The 26,347-nt window shown below is 40.6% G+C and overlaps 1 protein-coding gene across 3 annotated transcripts in view; it reads left to right on the top strand.

Moving 5' to 3' along the window:
* Positions 1-26,347, top strand: part of RBMS3 (RNA binding motif single stranded interacting protein 3) — a 937,042-nt gene that overhangs the window by 850,874 nt on the left and 59,821 nt on the right. For all 3 annotated transcript variants that reach the window (XR_004588862.3, XM_060685802.2, XM_034404015.2), the window contains exon 11: positions 24,282-24,392. Coding sequence is in view for 2 of the 3 variants with exons in the window: in XM_060685802.2 (XP_060541785.1) it covers positions 24,282-24,392 (111 nt within the window). In the remaining variant the exon portion in view is untranslated. The remainder of the gene's footprint in view (positions 1-24,281; positions 24,393-26,347) is intronic.

Below are 26,347 nucleotides of genomic sequence, written 5' to 3'. Positions count from 1 at the left end.
AATTCTGCATAGGTGTGCATAGTTTGCTGGACTGCACTGGTAAGAAAAAGGTTTTTAAGATTTTAAACAGTGGAGAAAGAGAGAGAGAAAGAGAGAGAGAGAAAATGAGTATGCTTATACTTAACAATTACTGGTTTTTTGTTTCAATTATGGCTATTCTGTAATAAATAGCTTATCAAAGAGTTGTATCATCAAATCTCTGCATGCTAACTTTGGAGCTTAACTAAATTTGTGGGTCAAAGCTGACAGATCTAATCTAGATCTCTTCTTTATAGTTGTTGTTGTTGTTAGCTGCGAAGTCATGTCTGACCCATCGTGACCCCATGGACAATCCTCCAGACAATCCTCCAGGCCTTCCTGTCCTCTACCATCCTCTTGAGTCCATTTAAACTCACACCTACTGCTTCAGTGACTCCATCCAGCCACCACATTTTTTGTTGTTCCATTCTTCTTTTGCCCTCAATCTTTCCCAGTATTATGCTCTTCTCCAGTGAGTCCTTCCTTCTCTTTAGGTGGCCGAAGTATTTGAGTTTACTGTTATTAAAAGCAGAAGTTTGTTCATGTTCTTTTCAAAACCTTCTTAGTAATACATGAAATTGGTTTTTTTTCCTGAAAGAGTTGAGCTCCTCATGCTGCTGTAATAGAAGAAAGTTTCCATTTACCCCATTTCACTTCTTTATAATTTTCATTGCTAAAACCTTTAGGAAATTTGTCTTGATAGCTTGCAGATTTGTGCAGAATCAGTGGTGGGATTCAGCCGGTTTGCACTGGTTTGCTGAACCGTTAGTTAATTGCTTGTGCACTTCAGAGAACCGGCTGAAAATAAAGTGCAACAAAGGTTTTTTTTTTTTCCTTCTCTGTCCCTTCAGTTAATAGCTCTGGGCAGACAGCCAAGAACCACTTAACAGTTGCAGCTGGAATGCTGCTGACATACACCTTGAATAAAGTCAATAAACAGACTTGGGGCAGGAAAACACCCAGGAAACCCATTAATCACCCATCTAGGGTGGGATTAACCTCTTCCCTTCAGGAAGAAGGACAAGATTACAAACATTTTCATTATATAGAGTATTAAGTAACATTTCTGTAATCATCTGATATTCCCTGGAGTTTCCCAAGACCTTTTATAGCTGCTGCAGTGTTGGCTACTTCTTGTTTCTTCCTGGGGGGAAAAAGATATAGGAGGGGACAATGATGCAGCTTGATCATACAGGTCCTGAATTTAATGCATGTGTGGTCCAACCAGCTGTATTGCTTCTGCTGTCAAACATCCAATTTAGAACATAGAGAACATAGAATAATAGAGTTGGAAGGATTAATGGCGTTTGGCAGCACGCCAGGCTTTCAAGTAGCATGAGCGGCTAGTTTCCCTCTCAGCTGGTGCATTTGCTTTGAGGTTTTGACATTTTTTAAAAAAGAGCGGAATGGCTGTTTTAAGTTTTCTGCATTGGTTTAGTAGTTCCTGGCACTGTCCTTTTGGAATGTACTTCCCTCACTCTTTTTTGAAAGCCTCTAATGATGGAGCACCTCCAACTTCTGAAGGCAAGGTATTCCATTGATTGATTGGTTTCACCTTCTCCTTAGTCCTAGGTTTTTTTGGTTTTTTTTAATTTAATTTATATGCTGCTCTTCTCCAGAGACTCAGGGCGGCTTACAATGTGTTAAGCAATAGCCTTCATACTTTTGTATATTTATACAAAGTCAGCTTATTGCCCCCACAATCTGGGTCCTCATTTTACCTACCTTAGAAAGGATGGAAGGCTAAGTCAACCTTGAGCCTGGTGAGATTTGAACTTGCAGTAATTGCAGGCAGCTGATATTAATAACTGTTAATAACACTGCTTTAGTCTGCCGTGCCACCAGGCTTGTCTCTTTGGTTAGTTTCTCTCTTTGCTTCTCTCTTTGATTAGTTTCCATCCATTGTTTGTTGTCATGCCTTTTAGTGCTTTAGAAAATAGATTAACCCCCTCATTTTTGTAGTAGCTCCTCAAATTTCCTGAGAGTTAGAACAATTAATCAATGGAACAACTTGCTTCCAGAAGTTGTAAATGCTCCAACACTGGAAGTTTTAAAGAAGAGATTGGATAACTTATTTCTCTGAAGTGGTGTAAGGTTTCCTGCCTATGCAGGAGGTTGGACTAGAACACCTTCAAAGTCCTTTCCAACTCTGTTATTCTATTCTATTCTAAATATTGGAACAGTGCTATTTTATTTTGAGTTGGGCTAAGGAGAAATTTCCTAAGGACCAGACCAATCAAGTTGGCCACGCCCATCCAGTCACATGACCACCTGGCCACGCACACCCAGACAGTCATTAGGGCAAAGAACTGCTTGTTTATTTTAATCCGACCACTGTCAGAATGTATATGCTGTATGTTGTGATTTCATGAATTCAGAAAGAAATGGATCCTAATCTTTCTCTCCAAAGTTTTTGCAGTTACAAACAGTCTCCAGCTGCTTTGGGGAAATGGGGAACATTTAGGCATGTTGTTAGACAGAACACATTTTGAATATGTAGTTAATTTTTTACTTAAAGACTCAAGTCTTTAAGTAACACAGGTGAAAATGACTATTAGAGAGAAAAGACCAACGGATAAATTAAATATAAAAATGAAATGGATTAAAAAATAAATTAAATATTTCACCTACCACATATGCAATATATTTTTGTAAAATATACAGTATGTATATTCAGACATAATACAAAAGCCAAGATCAAGACCAAATTCCTTCAGTCTGCTGTGGCATGTGAAAGCTTTCTTTACCATGAATGTAGAAAATAGTCAGGATTTAATCATTTAGAGATTGAATTGGGCAGTAAAAGACATGTATTTGTTCATACCCATTGGAGATACCTCAGACAAAATTCTCTAAGCTTCTTGGCCAGACAAGAATAAATTTAGTAGCTTGAATCTAGTCAAGATAAAACCTACAATAGAAAAGCAGAATATATTATTTATTGATAGACTCCTCAGTGTATATAATTCTTAAAAATATTACTTATATTTTTCAGCTAGTCAAAGGAAATTTCACATCAAAGCTATTGTTAATTGGAAGAGAAGGCTAGCTGATTTTGAAGGGAAAGCAACATTTCCACAAGGAAAAACTTTCATTTGATGTCTTCAGTTAACTGTACAATTTAAAGCAACAGAGACTACTTTACATATGGATCTCTTGCTTTCTTACATTTGCATTACTTTGAAATGAGAGGCAGAACTTTGCAGGGACCACTAGTCAGTGGGTGACTGAGGAGATAACTACTCAGCAGTTAAGCTGTCTTTTAAATAAACAAATACCCTTTAGTAATCTTGATTAATGAGCATAGCCAGCAGGACAATTCTCACTGTAAATAATTCAATCTCATCTCATCAATATAAGGCATTTCTGATCCAAATAAAATTTTGAATGATTAAAAAAATATGTATCTCAGCACCTTTGAAAAATCAACAGAATAGTAATTGCAATAGTTATCTCCTAACATGTCCATTTAGGTTTTATATTGAACAGTTGAAATGAATTTCTATACTGCACATACAGTACTCAATATAGATCTACAATAGCTCTTAGTGCATAATACTTTAGCAGCAATAAAATTATTGTAAGAACAACTCATCTTACAAAACTTTACTTCCCTTAATACCCATTCTTCATATATGTTTTAAATTTGCTCAGAAAGGTTTGTCTATCCACCAAAATAGGTATTTTGGGCAAATCAGTTGAAAAATGAGCACTGAAGTGAATCTAGAGATCACTGCAAAGATACAGCACAAATATACAACGTTGCTTCATATGGTAGATGGGTGCATATTTACTGCATAATTTTAATTCTCACAGTCTAATCCTAGGGATATTAAGCTTATTTATCAAGGAATAGATAAACTTTGCTGTGTTCTCTGAAGCTGCTGGCATTTCATTTGTAATTCTACTTTCAATTCAGTTTGATCTAATTGGATAAAAATTGTTCCTCATATCACAACTTCATTTTTCAAAAGATACCGTAATCTTCAGTATGCCCAGTTTTAGAATGTTTTGCTTCGTTTCCGTAATTACACATCAAACTTATGTGTTCTCCTTTAATTGAAATGCTTAGTTTTTTCTAGTATCCATTTTTTGAAAATCTATTTTTAAAAAAACCAAAACGAGCATTTTCCCAAAGGAAGAATTCGTTACAAATAATTCCAAAATCTTTTTTCAATTTTATTGGAAGTCCTAAGCATTGTGTAATTTTCTCTTGTATTATCAAAATTTTTATCATGCTTTGCTGCTCATTCCAACAAAAAGAAAATCAAGTTCTTAAGCTTGAATTTAAAATTGTTGTTCACCAAGGATTGAAGAAAATTTACCAGGTATTGCAAAATTTGTTGATCCAGAAATTTCTAATAATTGAAAAGCAATTTCCAAATTACTTCATAAAGGAAGTATGCAAACCTAGTGTCTTTTCAAAGACGCTAACCACAGTTTGAACAAGATGACCGTTTCTTCTTTCCCAGTGTTGTAACGCACTGTAGGGTCTTCTTGAAAAGAACAGCTGTCTGGCACACTTGTGAGTACAATCTTCATTCCTCTCCTTGTCCTGAGAGGTTTCAAAGCTGGCTCTTCTCTCCACCATAATCATCAATCTTTCATTTTTTTCTTCTAGAAATCCACGGCTTTGCCTACATTATAATATTCCTCCCCATGCCTCCCACATATGGACGCACAAATGAAATCAGAGTAAGATACTATTTCTGGGACATTCTTATAGTAAATAGAAAAGTTATTGTCAAAAGACAGATAACAGTCATGTTAAATTATAATTAGTGTTAGATAAATAAACTTGAGTGCCTCCAAAATTTAAAAATAAGAAAAACAAAGCTAATATTTACTGAGAGGCTTACAACTATAATTGTGTTTTGCTTTCCAAGAAATGAGCACTGGTTCCATTTTAGAACAGTGTAGATTAGAGTATTCGAGATTATTCAACACAGAGATTGTATGAGTTTTCCCGAAGTAATGCTTCACTTAAAGACTGGAATGGACAGACCTATCAAAATAAGATTTAAAATCAGGTGAATTCAAAATGGAGTTTAATTTATAATGCACCAGTATATTAAGGTTGCATAATGTAGATTATTTTATGCATATTTTATTTTTTGTAAATTTCAAGTATAATCATACTATTGATTTTAACCAATATACAGCACACTTCAATCATTATTAAATGTATGCTAAACAGTAAAATTACTGTTACTGCCACTTAATTTTGACTTGTCCATGTTCCATTATTTCTGACACATAGGTGTATTTTGTTTGTAGCAATGGCATTGTGGCGGTGGTGGTGATGGTGATGGTGATGCCATGTTTGTGTACTCAGTTTGAAAATATTGAGTAAATTCCTATAGGCATATTAAATGCAGCTCTTCTGGAATATTTAAAAAAATAAAAAAAATATTTTTTTTATAAAAATAAAATAATTTTAAAAATTTTATGTGGAAAGCAATGCTAGCACTTATATTGTGGGAATTTTGACAAAGCCCATGAGGGCTCATGAGGCCTGGAAATTATTTCAAAGATTACGTTATACCAAAAAGGTTGAGAAAAGCTGCTCTAGATTGTTCTCTATGCCTCAGTACATGTCCATTTCCTTTTATTATTTGAGCATTATTACCGTATTTTTTGGAGTATAAGATGCACCGGACTATAATATGCACCTACCTTTTTTGGTGAGGAAAACAAGAAAAAGAAATCTGCCTCTGCCTCCCAGCAGTTTTGCCTCATTGCAGCAAACCGCAAATAGCCTGCTTTACTTTCATTTTGTTTTCAGCATAGCTTGATTAGCACAAGAAAAAAATATCTGCTCCCAGCAATTTACTTCCTTGCAGCAAGTAGCAGAGGCCTGCATAGCAGTAGGCAATGGCAATCCCTACAGCCTGAAACAGCTGAGAGGCGGGAGGCCAATCCAATGGACAATCAACTTGTGCTAATTAGGCTGTGCTGAAGCTGAAATGGGCTGTTTCTTCTTGCTGCATGCTGCAAGGAGGTAAATTGCTGGGAGGCAGAGGCCAAAGGGTGGGGGCCAGTGGTTAGGCGGGGCTACATTCAGTGTATAAGACGCACCCAAATTTTCACCCCCTTTTAGGGGGGAAAAGGTGCATCTTATACTCCAGAAAATACGGTAGCTAATAAAACTATAATTTGTTTGTCATTTTATATCTTTCAGTTTATTTCGTATTCAGATAATATCAAGATAATCTAATGCCAGTTAATTTTGACTTGTCCATATTCCATTATTTCTAACACATAGGTGTATTTTGTTTGTAGCAATGGCATTGTGGTGGTGGTGGGGTAGTGGTGGTGTCATGATGCCATGTTTGTGTACTCAGTTTGAAAATATTGAGTAAATTCCTATAGGCATATTAAATGCAGCTCTTCTGGAATATCCTGTTATTTTATTTCAAATATGATTTGTTTTCTCTTTTACTTTTTCTCTGGAGGATCAAGATGGAACATATAAGAAACTCTCCTAAGCACAACAAGCTTATGAGGTTGGTTGAGCTGAGAAATGATTGGCTTAGAAACATTTATGTTTTCTGCTATCAAGTAAAAGTTAAATCTTTCTTACTACAGTATATTCTCTCTTTAAGAGAGTTCTATAGAACTAATCAGAGCCACAATCCTAATACTAAAGGATTTCGGCCAATGGTGAAATTCAAAACTTTTCCCTACCAGTTCTGTGGGTGTGGCTTGATGGGCGTGGCTTGGTGGGCATGGCTTGGTTGGCATGTGACCAGGAAAACCAACTATCACACTTTACACAAAAATAACACAAAAGCTACACAACTGACTCATACACAATGCAAAAGCAGCTGGACTTCACACAAAATGGCCCCTGAAAAAAGCAGGAACCTCACAGAGTTACAGAGAGCTCAAAAACAAACTATCACACTTTACACAAAAATACCAGTTTGGGCAATAGGTAGTAAAAAAATGCTTTAAAAAGTAAAATAAAAAAAAGTTCCAAGGATCACACAGCACAGCTGATTGTCACAGCTTATTGTCGGAACTTTTTTTAAACTTTTTTTTAGCATTTTTTTTACTATCTATTGCCCAAACTGGTAATAAAAAAAATGCTAAAAAACAAGTTCAGACAATCAGCAATCGTTGGAACTTTTTTTTCTTTTCTTTCTAAAACATTTTTTTTACTACCGGGTCAGGGGAACCAGTAACATTTTTACCACCGGTTCGGGTGAACCGCCCTGAACTGATAGCATTTCACCCCTGATTTCGGTGCATTCAAGACCTCTGGTAGTTTTCAGCGCAAGATGCATCCAGCCAACCACTGCTGCCAAACTTGGTTCCAGCTGGCAAAGAGGCAGCAGCTGGGAAGTTTCTTACAGTTGCACTGAAAAAGAGAGCTTGCCTTCCCCTCTGCCAACAGCCACCGCGGGAGGAAGGTAAGCCTGAAGAAAGAGGCAATTATGGGGGACAAAACTTGGCATCTTGCAACAAGGGGGGCAAGATGCGGGCTGTGGGAGCCCAGTTGCGATGGCCCAGTCCTGCCTTGCCTTCCCCTCTCCCACCAGCTGCCATAGGAGGAAGGTAAGCCCAAAGAAAGAGGTGGGTCATGGGGGAGGAAGCGGGGCTAGGGCCAGGGCCTCTGAAGGAGGGGAAATGGGGTGACACATGCAACTGGTGAAGGGAGAGCGGGTGGCATGCAGGAGGAGACCTTTGACAGATTAGGCCAGGCCTGGGCAGAAAATAGGTAGAAAGAAAGGCTGCAATAGCTGTAAGTTCAATTTTTTTTGCAGGGCAATGTAAAGCTGGGCACCGGTGAGGGCTGGCTCTTTGCCTAGCTTTGTCCGGCTGTTGAGGGGGAAATGGACGGGGGCCTGGGGAGGAAGCCTGAGTCAAGCTAGACTGGGAAAGCTGGTTGTGAGAGGAAGAGAAACTGGCTGAGCCGGACCCAGATGCTTCCTGAATCCTCAAGTCCCAAAAGCAGCAACCTCTCACTCTCCCCTCTCTGCTTCTTCATACGGGATGACCCAGCAGCAGAAACAGAGAGGGAGAAGGGAGCAGCGACGATAGCTAGCATTTAGGGGAGAGTGCCACACACACTCGCACTCCTTTTTTGGCACTCGGTACTATAATCTATTGTCGGTTCTTTTCAGGTGGCAGTTGCTTATTTATCAGACTGCATGGGGCTCTAGGCATGAGAATGCAGAATTTTCAGCAAAGTTTTAATTTGCCTCCTGTAATTCCCTTCAGTTTGTTTTACATTTTTCAATGACTCATTTTTCTCTGCTGGGGAATTGCACTCGTCTGGGCAACAACCCAGAAGAGGAGCTACCCTGGGGGCATGCAAGCATAGAAAATGAACTTCTGGTTTGCTGCGCACACATGCTCACTGGCCAGTCTTCCAGTTACTGGCATGCATGTGCACACAATGATCAGCTGGCCGGAAAACAGAAGACCAGCTCTTTCAGTTTCCGGCACTGCTGCACGCATGAAGGCCAGCTGATCGTTGCGTGTGCATGCATGCCAGAAACCTAGAAGAGGAATGGGCAATGCCATGAGTGCCAGGTGACATGGCTCCATGTGCCACTTCAGGCACACATGCCATAGGTTCGCCATCACGGTTCTAGGACTTTCCCTAACCCAAGAGAGTCATATAAACTAAAGCAAAAACTGTTCTTTCTGTTAGTAAATTGAAAAAATCCACAGTCCAGAGACAAGCCTCCCTAGGCTTGTAGTCAGTTGTCCATCTTCACAGGGAGCCTGAAAAGAAGGAATTATAGTGGGAATATGAAAGGTAAGTATGAGAAAGTTTTTTTAGAATAGAATAGAATTTTTTATTGGCCAAGTGTGATTGGACACACAAGGAATTAGTCTTGGTGCATGTTAAATAGGGGGCACGAATAGAAAAGGCGGGACACTGTAGCCAATTTCAGTACTTTATTTCCATATGCGATCAGGAGCAAGAGACCAGCAGGCTGCCGGAGCTCTCTTCTTAAAGAGCTCTGGCAGTCTCGCCAGCCATTGACAGCAGTTTATTTTTCCTGCCAGTAGATTAACCAATCAGCAGCGGGCATGAAAATGGGTACGCTGTACGTCCATATGTAGCACCCTTTCCCTCCTAGATAAAACACAACCACTTTTGTAATTAGGCAACTGAGTCCCGCAGGTAGGCGGGGCGCTTCAGGGCATGACCGGACCTGCATGGTTCACTTGTTCCAATGGCAGCAGCTGTGCAGTCAGGCCTGCTGCCACTCCTGAGTCCTTGAAAGGAACCTCCTGGAACACTCCCATGGGCATGGAGGACTCTGCCCCGGCCTCTCCGTCTTTGATTCCTGGATCTCATCGCTGGACTCCTGGTTCCTCAGATAAGTGTTGGCGGTCTTTTCTCGGATTTGAGTCTAGGGTCTCTGTGTTGCTTGGAGCTAGGGACAGTTTTTTATTGTACGGGTTTCTGCTTGCTGTTTTTGCACCTTGAGGAGCAAACTCCCCAAGAATCCCGGGAGGCTCACTTAGTGGCCTCCCGGGATTCTGGTCCTGTTGGATGGTGGATTTTTCAGGTTGCCTTAACCAGATCTGTTATGTAAATAGGTTTCTCGGCGGGAAGTTTAAACTAACTGACCATCAGCTGATTGGCTGACCACTACAGCTGCAAGGTATATAAGGGGAGCTGTTTCCCTAGGTCGGTTTCTGGGTTCTCACCCTACAATAAAGAGCTGTTGTCACTCACTGCCTGGCTTGCTGCGTCCTCATTCAACTTAACATTGGTGACGAGGATGGGGTTTGAGGCCAGAAGCCAAGGAAAGAGCTGAAGCCACAATCCGAGAGAGAAGCGGAACGCCCGAATCCAGAATCCAGCCAGGCAAGCGAGCGGAACACCGGAGAATCGCGAAACGATGTCTGCCTACACACCACCAGTGCCTTTCAACCCCAAGGAAGAAAAGTGGGGATCCTACATGTCCCAGTTTGAGTGCTTCATGGTGGCCAACGACCTGCAAGGACTACCGGATGTTCGGAAGAAGGCCCTGTTCCTGAGCTATTGCGGACCACGGTTCGACACGGCTGAAGCCTTATCAGAGCCGAATTAGGTCCACACCATATCATGGTCAATGCTGTAGACCCTGCTGAAAGACCACTATACCCCAATGCCTTCGAAGTACATCCAGCAGTACAAGTTCCGGCAAAGATTGCAGCAGGACGGAGAGTCGATCAGCGAGTACGTCGCTGCCCTACGTAAGGCCGCAAACCAGTGCGAATACCGAGATTTGGATGAAATGCTCCGAGAGCAACTAATTTGCGGAGTGAGGGACAGCCGGCTACAGAGGAGGCTACTCGCGAGATCAAACCTGACCCTGCATATCGCACTAGATGAAGCCAGAGCCCAAGAGTCTTCCATTAAGGCCGCTGAGAGATTGCAAGGGACCATCCATGGCCGGGCAGCGCAGAGGTCGGTGACAGTGCACCGTGAAGCCGTAAGCACAAGAGCGAAGGGGAGTCCGAGGAGGCGGTCTACCGCACCGAGCAGTCAAGGCCGGACCGACGAGGACCCAGGGACAACTGGCCAGCTGCGGAGGACCCCACTCCCAACAGAACTGTAAGTTCAGGGATGCCATCTGCCGTTTCTGTGAAAAGAAGGTCCACATCGCCCGAGTTTGCAGGGTCAAGCAGGCGCAAGGCTACAAACCATGAGGCTGGCCAATCCAAGACAGTGCTGTGCCGGAGGCCCAATAAGGATGGCGGAAGCCAGAAGGGCGCGAAATCTGAAGACGTCGAGGCCTACATTATCCGAATCAGCCAGACCTGCACCTCTCCCGGAGAAAAGACCTACACCGTGGTCGAGATCGAGGGATGTGAGTGCCAGATGGAAATCGACACGGGATCCCTCATAACCATCATGTTGTGGGACAACCTAAAGAAAGCCATCCCCAGTGTACACAAGCAGCAGCTCCAACCACAGCGGCGCAGACTGAAGGACTACCAGGGGAACCGCATCCCTGTAGAAGGAATAGGGAAATTCCAAGTGCAATACGGGGAATTCAGCGAGAAGCTTCCCCTCACCATCGTCAATGGCAAGCTCCCAAGCCTCCTGGGCATGGACTGGTTTCGAGCCCTGGGCATGGGATTCACCAGAGTCCGCAATGTACGAAGCCTGATGCAGAAGTTCCAGGATGTGTTTGACGAGCGGCTCGGCAAGTATGTGGGGACCCCTATCTCGTTCAACCTCAACCCCGACATTGCCCCAATCCGATTGAAACCAAGAAGAGTACCATTCGCTCTGAAACCTAAAATAGACGTTGAGCTGGACAAATTAATTAAGCAGGGAGTGCTTGTGCCAGTCAACCACGCCAGATGGGAGACCCCAATTGTGACACCCGTAAAGCCAGACGGGTCAGTGCGCATATGCTCAGATTATAAATGTACAATTAATAAGGCCCTTCAACAGAGCGCTTACCCAATTCCAATTGTACACCATTTGCTGCAATCCCTAGGTCCCGGCAAGATATTCGCTAAACTTGATCTTGCGCAGGCATACCAGCAGCTGCCGGTAGATGGCGCTACTGCGGAAGCACAGACCATAGTAACTCACAGAGGTGCCTTCAAATGCACCCGCCTGCAGTTTGGAGTTAGCATAGCCCCGGGACTATTTCAAAGCACTATGGAGCAGTTGCAAGGGATCCCCGGGGTGGTCCCATATTTCGATGACGTACTTGTCACCGCTGAAGATGAACAACAACTAGGGGGGAGGCTCAGAAAGGTCCTGGAAAAATTCAGGAATGCTGGACTCAGGGTCAAACGCAACAAGTGTATGATTGCGGTCCCTTCAGTAGAATTCCTGGGGTACCAAGTAGACGGCACCAGCATACATCCGACTGAGAGTAAGATCAGGGCGATCCAGGAGGCCCCCACCCCTAAAGACAAGGCAGAACTGCAGGCATTTCTGGGACTTTTAAATTTCTACACGATTTTCCTGAAGGACAAGGCAACAGTGGCTGAACCCCTGCACAGACTGTTAGCTAAGAAGTCCACTTGGAAATGGGGGAAAGCCGAGGCTACAGCATTCACGAACATTAAAAAACTGCTGTCAGCCGAGAGTTTCTTGATACAATACAACTCTACGCTTCCCCTTGTTTTAGCTTGTGATGCGTCCCCTTTCAGCATGGGAGCCATCCTGAGCCATAGACTCCCAAAAGGCCTAGAGGCACCCATCGCCTACTACTCCCGAACTCTTCCAAGTGCTGAGAGAAATTACAGCCAGCTTGACAAAGCGGCCCTCGCCGCCGTCTTGGGGGTAAAGAAATTCCACGAATACCTATTCGGGAGGGACTTCGACCTGATCACCGACCATCGCCTGCTCCTGGGTCTCATCGCAGGAGACCGACCAACACCGGCAGCCCTATTACCCAGGATGACACGCTGGGCCATCTTCCTTGCAACCTACTCTTATCGCCTGGTACATCGACCAGGGGTGGACATGAGCAACGCCGACGCACTCAGCCGATGCCCACTACCAGACCAGCTAGAAGACCCCACACCCGGCATCCCAATCCTGCTGATAGACGTATTGGACTCGGGACCCATTACATCAGCAGAGGTAGCGAGAGCCTCAACCAAGGACCACGTGATCAGGAAGGTCGTGAGTTGGGTGACAAGGGGATGGCCGGAAAAGACTGAGAGCGGGGAATTTAACCAGTACGCTAGCAAAAGGGACGAACTAACAATGCAAGGGGGATGTCTGTTATGGGGCGATCGAGTTATTGTTCCCTTGTGCCTAAGGGAAAAGGTCTTAACCCTATTGCATGAAGGGCACCCTAGGATCGTTCAAATGAAGGGGCTAGCCAGGAGCTACGTCTGGTGGCCTAACATGGACAAAGACATTACCGAGTGGGTGGGGAGCTGTCAACCCTGCCAAGAGTCTAGGCCAGATCCACCAACAGCACCGGTACGGGAGTGGGAAAGGCCCCAAGGTCCCTGGTCCAGGATCCACATAGACTTCGCTGGCCCATTTCACTGACAGATCTTTATGGTCATAGTGGACGCATTTTCAAAGTGGCTAGAGATTAAGCTCATGAGGGCCACTACCACCGACATGGTTATTAAGGAACTGAGACAGTTGTTCGCCACCCATGGGTTACTGGATATCCTATTTCAGACAACGGGCCCCAATTCACGGCCACACAATTAGAGGGGTACCTAGTGGACCTGGGGATCAGACATGTGCTCTCTGCCCCGTTCCATCCAGCTAGTAATGGACAGGCTGAGAGATTTGTAAGAACGGCCAAGGAGGCCCTCTCTCACCTAGGCCCCAGGGATTGGCAGGAAAGAATAGATCGTTTCTAACAGCACAGCACACCACACCTTGTACCGCCGCAGGCAGAAGCCTGGCAGAGTTGTTAATGGGAAGGAAGCTCCGAGGGGTACTGGATAGGCTAAATCCCAACTACTCCCCCGAAACTTTCAAAGGGGGGGAGAGGAAACTCAGGGAATTCACCATAGGGACTCCAATCCATGCTAGGAACTATGGGAAGGGCCCACTCTGGGAAGCAGGAACAATCACAGAAATCACAGGGCCCAAATCATACAGAGTAGACACGGGGCGGGAGAGTTTGGCGCAGACACATAGATCAACTGAGCAGACGAATAGCCAAAGACACTGAGGAAAACTTCAACGAGCCGTTCCCTGACTACCAACCAGAACCACAAACTACATCAAGCCCGAGTGCAGCGGAGGACTTAGCTGTCGATTCTGGCGTCCAGCGCCGCCCTGTCGAAGAGGTTCGACCGACCGGAGAAGTTGCCGCCCACAAAGAGATCTCGGAGGTTTCCATTGGCGGAGCAGGGAAAGACACGGAGTCCCTCCGACCTGCTCGAAGCCTCCCCTCCGACTGAACTGCACAGGTCGACCAGGATACGTACACGCCCTAGTCACCTGAGAGACTTTGTATGCTAATAGTAACCCCAAGTGACTTCTGGGAGGGGAGGAGTGTTATGTAAATAGGTTTCTCGGCAGGAAGTTTAAACTAACTGACCATCAGCTGATTGGCTGATCACCACAGCTGCAAGGTATATAAGGGGAGCTGTTTCCCTAGGTTGGTTTCTGGGTTCTCACCCTACAATAAAGAGCTGTTGTCACTCACTGCCTGGCTTGCTGCGTCCTCATTCACCCAACTTAACAAGGTCTACCCTAGTCTATTTCGGAGTTGATCAATATGCCTTCTCCATCCTCTGACATCCTCCAGTTCCACCTGGTATAACTTTGGCTCTGTTATGGCTACTACCCTTGCTTGTACCCATGTGTGGTAGCCCATGTAATTATGGGCAAACACCAAATTCCCTTCTTCGAACTCCTGGAGTTGTCGGATTGAATCCAGTGGTATCTCCAGGTGGTAATGGGGGTACAACCAGTCCAATGGTGACCTTAGTCTCCGGCCCATTAATAACTCGGCTGTTCTTTTATTAGTGGTTGCGCGGGGGGTGATATGTTGGCCTAAGTGGAATTTGTCAATCTTTTCCTGCCAGTTACTGGTGAGAAACACTCGCCCATTCTGGTGAGTGTTTCTTTGGTCATTCTCACCATTCGTTCTGCCTGATCATTACTAGCCAGAGTAAATGGGGCAACCAGGGCATGTCTAATTCCTTGCTCTGCTAAGAATGACTTGATTGTTTTTGCGGTTAACTGTGGCTTGTTGTTAGAGACAAGGATGTCTGGTAATCCATGGGTTGCAAACAATTTTCTTAATGCCCTTATCATTGCTTCTGTGGTCAGGTTGGGCATTATCACTACTTCTAGCCATTTTGAATGCACATCAATGACAATTAGAAACATTTGTTTCCCCCCCCCATCGGTCCAGCAAACTCAATATGTATCTGTGACTATGGACCCTTAGGGTTTTCCCACTCCCTGATGGGTGCCTGGGGTAGAGCTGGCCAGGCTTCCTGGCATGGCAGACATGTCGCTACCCATTCTGCAATGTCTCTGTCCAAGTTTGCATCATATATAGCTCCGGGCCAGCACCTTCATTCGCATAATCCCCGGGTGACCCATGTTTAATGTTTCCAGGACTTGTTTCCTTAGCCCCTGTGGCACAATCACTCTCTTCCTCCATAATAGTGTTGAAAATTCTAATTGTTTAGTTTGGAATGTTTTGAACGTTTCACTCAGTTTCTCTTGTGGCCACCCCCTCAACACCAGTTTAAAACTTTGGACAACAATTTATCCTTCCTTCTATACTCTGCTATTCTGTTGGAGGTGATTGGGCTGTTAAGTCCAATGTCTATAAGTAGTACTTGTGTGGCTGGAGCTGGTCCTCGACAAGCTCTGGCAGGGGGCATCTACTGAGAGCATCGGCATTGGTAATCTTCTTTCCCAGTCTGTGCAGCAGCTTGTAGTCATACCCCATCAGGAAAATTGCCCACCTGGCCATCCTGGGGGACATGTAGTTTGGGTTTGTCAGTCCCCAGCAATGAAACCCAACAGCGGCTTATGGTCGGTTATGAGTTGGAATTTCCTCCCATACACATATTCGTGGAACAGTTTAATACCCACCATTGTAGCCAGGGCTTCCCTATCTAATTGGCTGTAATTCCTTTTGGTGGGTAATAATGTTTTTGAATAAAATGCAATTGGGGCTTCTGTGCCATCCAGCAGCCTATGGCTGAGGACTCCTCCCATCCCAAAAGGAGAAGCATCGCAAGTCACTACGAGGGGAAGAGTTTCATTGTGTTGAATAAGAACAGTGTCTGAAGATAACTAGTCTTTAACGGCTGCAAATGCGTGGGCTTCCTTCCTTCTCCAGGTCCACGTGGCCGACTTCCCTAGTAGTCTGTGCAATGTCTCAGCAATGGTGGCTTTCTGTTTTAAGAAAATACTATAAAAATTTAGCAGCCCAAGAAATGCCTGGAGTTCAGTTTTGTTCTTTGGGGTTGGGGCTCCTTTAATTGCCTTGATTTTACTATCAGTGGGGTGGATCCCTGAACCATCAATTAGATATCCCAGGAATTTGACTTTCTTAACCTTAATTTGGTAAAGTGATGTTTTGAATCTCATTTTCTTTTCTTTTTTTAAAAAAATAATCTTTATTTACATTTTTCATTAAAAAACAGAAAATCACAACACACCATATAAATAACATACAAGACAACATAATAAATAACAAACATATCTGCAAGTAATATCTTAACAACTAAATATTCAATACGCTATGTCTACATTATATTCTGAGGGAGATAAAACAACTTATATCTCTTTATATATCAGTTAGGTCTATCCGACCTCACTTTATTTGTATATTATAGGTTTCTCAATAAATACCTTTCCTCTTTTCGATTGGGTTTCTTCATCACCCCGTGTCTAATTTCATGCAGCAAGGGGTCCCCACTATAGGGATGGTGACATGGTATTTATCAGTGTTATGTGCGTCTGAGTGGCCCACAGTTGTTTGATTTATTCCTCTTGCTTCTGAGTATGGTTCTTCCCTATGCTTGTTTCTTTGGGGCCTCAGTCTTGTATGTCCTTGCCTCCCTGGACCAGCCTGGGGTCAGGGTTGGTATGATATAGGCTGGGTGGCCCTGCAGGCCTCAGCTATATGGCCCTTTTGCTGGCACTGGAGGCATATGGCATCTTTAAACTGGTAGGGCCTGGTGGCTCAGCAAACTAAAAGCATTGTGATTAACACCAACTGTCTGCAATTACTGTAAGTTCGAATCTCACCAGGCTCAAGGTTGACTCAGCCTTCCATCCTTTCTGGGTAGGTAAAATGAGGACCCGGTTTGTGGGGGCGATAAGCTGACTTGGTATAAATATACAAAAGTATGAAGGCTATTGCTTAATGCATTGTAAGTCGCCCTGAATCTCCGGAGAAGGGTGGCATATAAATCAATTTTTTTAAAAAAAAGCTGATCTAGCATGGAAATCCATGCATCCCGGGCTATGGGGTTGTTTAAAATCATTTTCTCTTTGGCTTACCCTTCTTTCTGAGTATATTCAGTTCACGGCCTCTTCCTCCTCCCAGTCTGTCAGGGCGCTGATTAATCCCATTCTGCCTTTGGGACAATCGCATCTTGATTAAGAGGAGTGGATCGAGGCTTTTCCTTGCAAGCATACTTTAAGAAAACAAAACCCGAAGATATTTCTTCTAAGAAAACTCATTTATTTGTTATAAAGAAAATAAAACATCTAACTGATCTAATTAGTTACATTTTTGAAAAAAGTTCATGCCGGCTATTTCTCAGCCGGACCTTTCTGGCAAGAGAACAAAGAAGAGTGTGTGAAGGAATGTGGGTGGACATGTGCAGTTTAGCTTACTGATAAGGATTCTTGGCAAGCTACAGAAAGTCTGATAGTCCAGAAATAATGAGCTCAGCTGGTAAATAAAAAAACGCAGTGACACAGTCTTCATTGTTCTCAGGGACCTCAGTGGCCCAATTGGGCTCCCGTTGGGTACAATGTACTCCGTTGGTCTTTCAGATGTTGGCAGCAGAATTATCAGAAGCTTCTGTGTCTCTGGCTTCCTCAACCACATCTTTGAAGGTGACTCCCCTCCAAATCAGCAGCTTCTTCTGTAGGTTCAGGTCCCTCATCCCCAAGATGAGTCTATCTTTCATCATCTCCTCCAGATTGACAAATTTGCACTTGGTTAAAATTTCTCGCAGCTTGGCCACAAAGTCGCTGATGGTCTCACTGTCTCTTTGCCGCCAGTGGTAAAATTCGCTCTGGCTCACCATTGGCATTGCTGTTGTTGCATAATGGTCTTCTGGGATATTCTGCAGTGTGGACCAGGTCATCGATTCTATGTCTGCTGGTGATACGAGGGTCTGAGCCACCTTGTAACATTTTGTGCCACAGTAGGTGAGGAAGAGGGCTCTTTTTCTGTTGTCTGGGAGGTCTTGGTAGTTGTTGGCTTCCCAGAACATTCAGAATCGTCCCATATAGGTGTGCCATTCCTCCATCTGTGGGTTGTAGAGAGCTGGTGCAGGAGAGGTTTGGCTGGTCATTTTTTTGTTTGCCAGACAAGATCATTCCTTTCGAGAAGATGACCATGGATGCCACAAGGTGAAGGTCAATGCCCTTTGTCCCTTTCCTCTCCTCTTCCAGATCCCATCCTCATCACCAGTGTTAAATAGAGGGCACGATTAGAAGAGGCAGGATACCGTAGTCTGTTTCAGCACTTTATTTCCAGCCGTGATCAGGAGCAAGAGGCCAGCAGGCTGCCGGAGCTCTCTTTTTAAAGAGCTCTGGCAGTCTCACTGGCCACTGACAGCGGTTTATTTTTCCCGCCACTAGATTAGCCAATCAGTGGTAGGCATGCAAATGGGTGCTCCATGCATCCATTCGTAACAGTGTATATGCTCTCAGTGTATATAAAAGAAAAGATACATTCATCAAGAATGATAAGGTACAACATTTAACATAGCGTACAAATAAGCAATCAAATCATATTAGGAAACAGTCTATATAAATTGTAAAGATACCAGCAACAAGGTTACAGTCATGCAATCTTAAGCGGGAGGAGATGGGTGATAGGAACGATGACAAGATTAATAGTAGTGCAGTCTTAGTAAATAGTTTGACAGTGTTCAGGGAATTATTTGTTTAGCAGAGTGATGGCGTTCAGGAAAAAACTGTTCTTGTGTCTAGTTGTTCTGGTGTGCAGTGCTCTATCGTGTCGTTTTGAGGGTAGGAGTTGAAACAGTTTATGTCCAGGATGCGAGGGGTCTGTAAATATTTTCACAGCCCTCTTTTTGATTCATGCAGTATACAGTTCCTCTATGGAAGGCAGGTTGGTAGCAATTGTTTTTTTCTGCAGTTCTAATTATCCTCTGAAGTCTGTGTCTGTCTTATTGGGTTGCAGAACCAAACCAGTTAGTTATAGAGGTGCAGATGACAGACTCAATAATTCTTCTGTAGAACTGTATCAGCAGCTCCTTGTAAGTTCAGTACTATGAAAAATTAAATTTGGCACCTCAGGCATCAGCAAATTGAGATGGACTGGGATTGGATACTTTCAGTCAGAAGATCACGCAGTTTATTATTTAGCAAATGAAAACAAAAAATGAATAGCAATTTTTGTACAGTTATATCAAGAACAGCACTTGACGCAATCAATTATTGGCCAAATAATATGAATTAGACTTCTTACGCATGATAAACATCCAAGTTTATGCTCCAACCATGGATGCAAAAAAAGAGATGGTTAATGGGTTTTATAATCCAGTTCAATTTGAAATTGACAGAACATGGAAGTATTGTAAACAGAGTACTACAGTTGAAAATATTAAGCAAGAAAATGTACTTGGATTCTTATGAAATTGAAATGAAACACTAGAAAAACTTAACAATTTTTTCCACTCCAATTATTTTGCAATAGCTAATATTGTCTTCAAAGAACCAAAAATGAAGCCTGAATATGGAATTCATAGAAATCATATTGACCATTAGGTAGGCCTTGACCTGCAACACAATTGGGATCAGAATTTTCATTATAAGTCATTGTGGTCATAAGTCATGTTGGATCTGATTTTACAACAATTTTTACTGTGGACAGTAAGCAAATGATGCAATTATTAAGTGAATCCAACTTCCCCAATGCATATTTTTTCCATAAATCAGAAAAAAGATCACTAAACAAATAGTTATAAATTGAAAATTATCTCTATTGCTAAAGTAGAAGTGAAAGAACTTAGTAATAAAATCAAAGATATACCAGGTGCTACCAGTAGGGAAAAGTCAATTTCTAAAATATGATCTTGTGCATATATTCACCATTTTCAAGGAAAACATCAGGAATCATTCTGAAGTCCTGAAACATTAATGGAAAATCAGAGGAACTGTGAAATGAACCTGAGTTGTTAAGGATGATGGAGAATCATATTACTTTTCCCCATGTACTACTGGAAAGGTAGCAAGATTGAATTCAAGAACTACCAGGGAGTTCGTTTGCAAGTATGCCTGGGAAATTTTATGAGAAGTAAACATGAACAACATTTGAAAAATATAGTATGCCTTTTTCTGGGTAGTAAAGGGGAGCTATAGAGTAGATGTTTGTTCTTCATCAAGTTGCTGAGAGATGTATTAATGTTAAGAAAGAAAATGTTATAATCACTTGTTGATTTAAACAAAGCAGATGATAAATGACATAAGCTTGAATTGTGGAAGTTTTGTGCAAATATGGATTTTGTGCAAATATTGAATTTAATTTCTGAATGCTATAAAAACTATAATGAGTGGAGTAAAACATAAATGAGACTAAGTCAAATTCTTAGTGAATGATTCAGCAATAGGCACTAAGGCAAGAATGTATGATATCTCCCTACTTGTTTAAAACCTTCAAGAATAAATAAATAAGGAATGATTGTAGTGACATTAGAAATAAGCTTGGGGAAAGCTATACATCTGCATTTTTTTAAGCAGACAATTTTATCTTGCTGCCTGAAAACTTAAATGATATACATCAAATATTAAATAAGTTATATTATGCAGTTGGGAGAATGATTCCATAAATGTTTGTATTAAAAAAATCAAGATATTTCTATATGAAAGAGAAAATAGAGTGAACAAAACATATTAGCCTGAATAACAAGAATATGCTCAAGCAGATGAAATTGTTTGTTTGGGTTTGTTTTTGTTTTTTTAACAAGTTTTATTAAATTTTTCTTTTACATACATATTTTATGAACAGAGTATTGACGGGGTCACATCTTATACAGTTTATAACATAGTTATATATTGATTTTTATAATCTATTCCAGTCTTCTTTTTTGTTTTTTCCAAATACAATTTACATATTTCAATTTCTGCCATGATATTCTTTTTTCCTACTTTTTATTTTATCTTAATCTCTTCTTAATATATAATGTATAAACAATATCACCATCCACCCTTCAAATCCTAATTTCTTAGCATTACTTCAATTCATTATCTTATTTCTCCATTTATAAAGTATATTTCTCAAAATCCCCATCACATTTTTTGACTACTTCATCTTATTCAATTAATCTCTTCTTAGTACATAATAAGCAATATCACTATCAGCAGGGGTGGGTTCTAAAATTTTTTACTACCGGTTCTGTGGGCATGGCTTATTTTGTGGGTGTGGCTTCATGGTCATGTGACAATTATTTAGGATTTAGCAGAGGTACTGGTCTGCCAGGCTTTTAACTGCTTACAGAGCTGTACTGATCTACCCATTTATTTTTACAGGCACTGGTCTACCCATTTATTTTTGCAGGCACTGATCTACTCATGTATTTTTGCAGACACTGGTCTACCCATATTTACTGATCTACTCATATATTTTTTCAGGCACTGATCTACTCATGTATTTTTGCAGGCACTGATCTACTCATGTATTTTTGCAGGCACTGGTCTACCCATTTATTTTTGCAGGCACTGATCTATTCATGTATTTTTGCAGGCACCGGTCTACCCATTTATTTTTGCAGGTACCGGTCTACCCATTTGTTTTCTTTTAACACTGATCAGCTGTAGGGCGGCCCTTTGAAGCCCCGCGGCAAGAGTTTAAACAGTTTTTTCCCTCTAGCCATTAGCTGGGACTCAGGAGGCAGCAATAGATTGGGGATGGGGCCAAATAAAAGGTAAGAATAATGCGGGGGATGGGGGGGCAGAACCGGTTTGGTGATGTCATATTGTCACCGCTACTGGCTCAGCGGAACCGGGAGGAACCCATAACTGCCTATCAGCCCTTAATTCCTAATTTCTTATTATAGCATCAATTAATTATTTTATTTCATCATTTACAACATAATATTTCAAAATCCCCATCACACTTTTTTACCTTTCAATTTTGTCTCTTAGTTTCAGTTATTTTCATAATTGAACCAAATTACCACTTCATATTTCATCTGCTGTTCCATTTTACAATACACAATATACATCATCATATTTACTTTTTGCATTCACGATTATAAATGTTAATACAGTTCCCTTAGATCTACGAATATATACCTTATTTCCCTTCCTCCTTTCCACTATTCTTCCCCTTTTAACCATTTTCTCTTGGTGTCTCCAGAATCCTACTTTTTTCTCCCTTCATCCCATTCTCTTAACTTTTTTTTCTTTTTATATTTATTATATCATTTCTCCTGAATCCTTTCTCTAACTTTTGAGTCTATTACTCGCATAATTCGCCCCAAGCTTTTACCTAATCTTTTTCCATTTCCTTCTCTTCCCTTTGATTGATTCTTTTTTGGAAAATATCCCCCGTTCTTTTTTTGCCACTGTAAATCCCAGTGTAATCATCTAACTTTTTATCTTCAATTCCTTTTCTTTCAATATTATTTTCTTGCTTCTCATTTATATTCTTTTTTTCCTGTTTTGTGTGTTCTAACAAAGTTTCTAATTTTTTATTGCCCTTTATTGATTCCCATACATTTTTGAGCATCTCAATTAATTCCTCACACATCCAAGACTCCATATTGTCAATTTTAAAAATTATTGATATTTTAACTTATATTCAATTAAAATTTAAATCCATATAGTCTCTTTTTTGTTTCCAGATGATATCCAGAGCAAATGCTTGTCCAATTGACTCCAAATTAAAGCTTTATTGTTTTCCACCTCTTTTAGAAGTCGAGACCAAACACTTTTAAGAAGAAACAAATATTCCTTAAAATTTCCCACATTTCTTGTAGTGATCAAGGTCACTGTTGTTATTTCTTTCAATTTTCAGGCTGGTCGTTGTAGTACTTTCTTTCCACCAATAGATGTCTTTCTCCAATCCACAATTCTCAGAACAGCAAAGTATCTAGCTTACAAAAGTATTTTATATCCACATAGAAAATACTTTTTCTCAAATTTTTTCTTTTATTGTATTTAATTTCTCCAAATTCAGTTTTAAATCCGTTGTAATTTTTTTTCTTGAGCTTTAATATTTTAACCTCCTCTTTGTTCTTCCTTCAAATTTCAAAACTGTCAAAATTATTTCAAATCCTCATTAAAAAGTACTTTCTATCGGATTTCTTTTTCTTGTATTAGTTTTAATTTCTCGTAATCCAATTTTAAACCCAAATATAAAGTTTTCTTTTCTGGGCTTTAGTACTTTAACTTTTTCTTTGTTCTTCTCCCTCCATTAAAATTCCCAAGTGCGAATTAGCCACACGTTTCCTCACCGGGACACCTTCCTCGCCAGGACACCTTTTTTTTTTAATTCCTTTTTTACCTGTGAGTTGGCCTATCACTCACCCGGTACCAGTACTCCATTCAAACACCGCTCCTGCACAAAATCTTATTCTGGTTGCCCCAGCTTCAAAGCAGTTGTTTTAATGGCTGCCACCTCCGCTGCTGGTTCGAAGAGCTGCCTCCGACCTTTTGAAGAACTTGTCTGTTCCTCTTGGTTGTCTGAGGCACCTCTCCCTCTTCACTGTCCCTACAGGATGGTTCTGGTCCGAAGACCCTCCAACAGCAGTTTATCTGGCTGGGTTTTTGCGAGGCTCAGCAGAGCCCGCTATTTTCCAGACAGTCTCACCGCAACGCTTCCGGTTTCTCAGATGAATTTGTGTACTTCATAAAATGTATGTAAAACAAAGGAAAATGGATGAGGAAATTTAAAGCATGTAAATACTGGCAGACACTGTATTTTGTATCAGTATGTCTGCTATGAAGAATAAATGTTTGTTGAAAGAAATAGTATGTGGAATTGCAGATGTCAGGAGACACATAAAAAAGTAAGTTGAATCCTATAAGAATTGGTAATTTACAGAATATTTGTGGAAGAGTGCAGTAAAAAACAATTTTTTACTGCTGATAATTTATTTTTACTGCAGATGCTTGAGCTCAAAAGTGAATGATCAGGACAAATCATATAGACAGATCAAATAATTTAATGAGGATTGAATCACAAATCAAATATATGAGGAACAATCAAGAGGAATTAGAAGATCAAAAAAGCACTGAGGACATCATCACTAGCACTGATGATGTTATCTAGTTTTGATAATGAAATGTTTGCAAAAAAAACCAATCAAATCAGAGAACACCAAGGACTCCTCAAAATCAGAAAAATTATGGTCAGATGGAATTGATAAGCTGCTCAGAAAAAAGATAATCGAGAAACTAAAAAAACAAATAGCAATGTATGAAGTATATAGACATGATAGAAATTGTGGATGTGATAGAATAAAGGATGGTTTGCAAGGATATGTATAGAGAAAGGTATTAGAGCAGGACTAAATTTAGTTATATTTCCTTTTATTTATTTTAAGTTCATATCCTGGTTTCTTTGGAAACTTTTTCTTATTCCTTTTCTAGACTTTGCATAATCTATGTGTATTTATAGGGTACTGTGTTAACATCAGCAATGGATCATACAATGTCCATGCAGCCAGCAAGTATGATGGGCCCCTTGACACAACAGATGAATCATCTTTCCTTGGGCACAACAGGAACAGTAAGTTTGTGCTTAAATTTAACTTTTTAAATAGTGCTCTTTCACGCTATAGACTCTAGCAGCCTTTCTCAATTGTGGTTCTGCACAAGACCTATGGGATTCAAAGAGGTTATGAGGGGTTCTCTGATTAAAAAAAATAAAAAATTAAACATTTTTAAAATTTCAAGTGGAAATAATGCTAGCACTTACATTGTGGGAATTTTGATGAAGCCCATCACTGTGCTGTTTGTCAACACTGTAAAATGTGTGGGATGTGTAGTTAAAAATGAATTGTGCAGTTTTCATGTTTTGTGATATTTCTATGCAACAGATTCATGAGACCTGAAAATTATTTCAAAGATTACTTCACACCAAAAGGTTGAGAAAAGCTGCTCTAGATTGTTCTCTATTCCTCAGTACATGTCCATTTCTGTCTATTATTTGAGCATTATTAGCTAAAAAACTATAATTTGTTTGTCATTTTATATCTTTCAATTTATTTCATATTAAATGTTGATAACAAAATGCAGATTGTATAAAAGTGGTTCTTGGTGCAAAATTGAAGATGTACAGTTTAAGAGTACCATAGTTTATCAAAAACAGTAATAATAGTATTTTTCTTTGAACCATGCTGTTTCATGCTATTTTATGCTGTTTTCCTACTCAGAATTATCCCTAGTTGCAATTGTGCTCCATGGAAAACTTACAGATATCCTCATGATTTTTGAAAGGTTTTCAATATTTCATTATTGAAAATACCGTATTTTTCAGAGTATAAGATGCACCGGAGTATAAGACGCACCTACCATTTTTGGTTGGTTTTTTTTTTTTTTTAAGACAAACACACATACAAACATACAATCTATTTGCTTTGAACAGAGTGTTTGGCTGGTTCACAAATTTAAACAGTGTTTAGTCATTTCAATTAAATTTACAATTTCTATATTTCCTTTTTGCCATATTAATTCCTCATCTATTTTTTTTAAAAAAAACAATATTACCCTTCATTTTCATCTCTAATCTTAATCAAATTCAATTTTTCCCTTCTATTTTATATTATACCCCTTCCCATTGTCATCTATTTTTATATCCATCCTCGTATTGGTTAATTATTTAATATTACAATTGTTTAATACAAATTCAACATTTTTATATAAATCAATTAGTTATATAACTATCTTTTTTGTATATTAATCAATATGAACATGAATATTCCAATTATTTCAATGCAATCCAATTTCTTACAAATCAATTAATTATATTTACCAATAATAATAAACCAAATAATTGCTGCGAGGCACAGGCCAAAGGATGGGGGCCAGTGGGTGGGCAGGACTATATTCGGTGTATAACACGCACCTAAATTTTCACCCCCTTTTGGGGGGTAAAAAGGTGCATCTTATACTCTGAAAAATACGGTAATGTCATTTTCATTCCTGTCTGTAATAATATTAGCTGTAATGTAGAAATAACCCTTCCAGGATACGAGTGAAATTCCTAGCTACAAAAGTCCTTATTCATGCCATCTTTACTTTTTCTACAATTTTTAATTTTAAATTTGAAATCAGACTTCAAAATAAGGATGTTGTAAGGCAGTCTATGGAAGACCTTATAGTGACTGTTTTGGAAAAAGTAAATATCAAAGGTTTTCAGGCAATCTCAGAATGCCTCAAGAAATATAATGTGTTTCTAACACATTACAATTGTGAACTAATGAGGTGCTTGTAATCTGTTTCACCTGTAATTTCCACCTTTATAATCAACCTGTCTCCACCTTGCCTCACCCCAGTTTAAAACCTGAATCAGTATGCCAATCAGTATCCGAGGAACTGAATTACAGTTTATGAAAGCTTACACTTTTATATGAACTTTGTTTATCCAAAAAGTTAATGTGGCTTTTCTCCTACCATGCCATGTATGAAATATCTGTTTCATCATCCATATACAATATGCACAAACATATAGTTTGCATTTTT

Source organism: Pantherophis guttatus, chromosome 4 (genome assembly GCF_059756535.1).
Source record: "Pantherophis guttatus breed Tessera chromosome 4, ASM5975653v1, whole genome shotgun sequence".
NCBI lineage: Eukaryota > Metazoa > Chordata > Lepidosauria > Squamata > Colubridae > Pantherophis > Pantherophis guttatus.
This window is presented reverse-complemented; position numbering and strand designations above follow the sequence as displayed.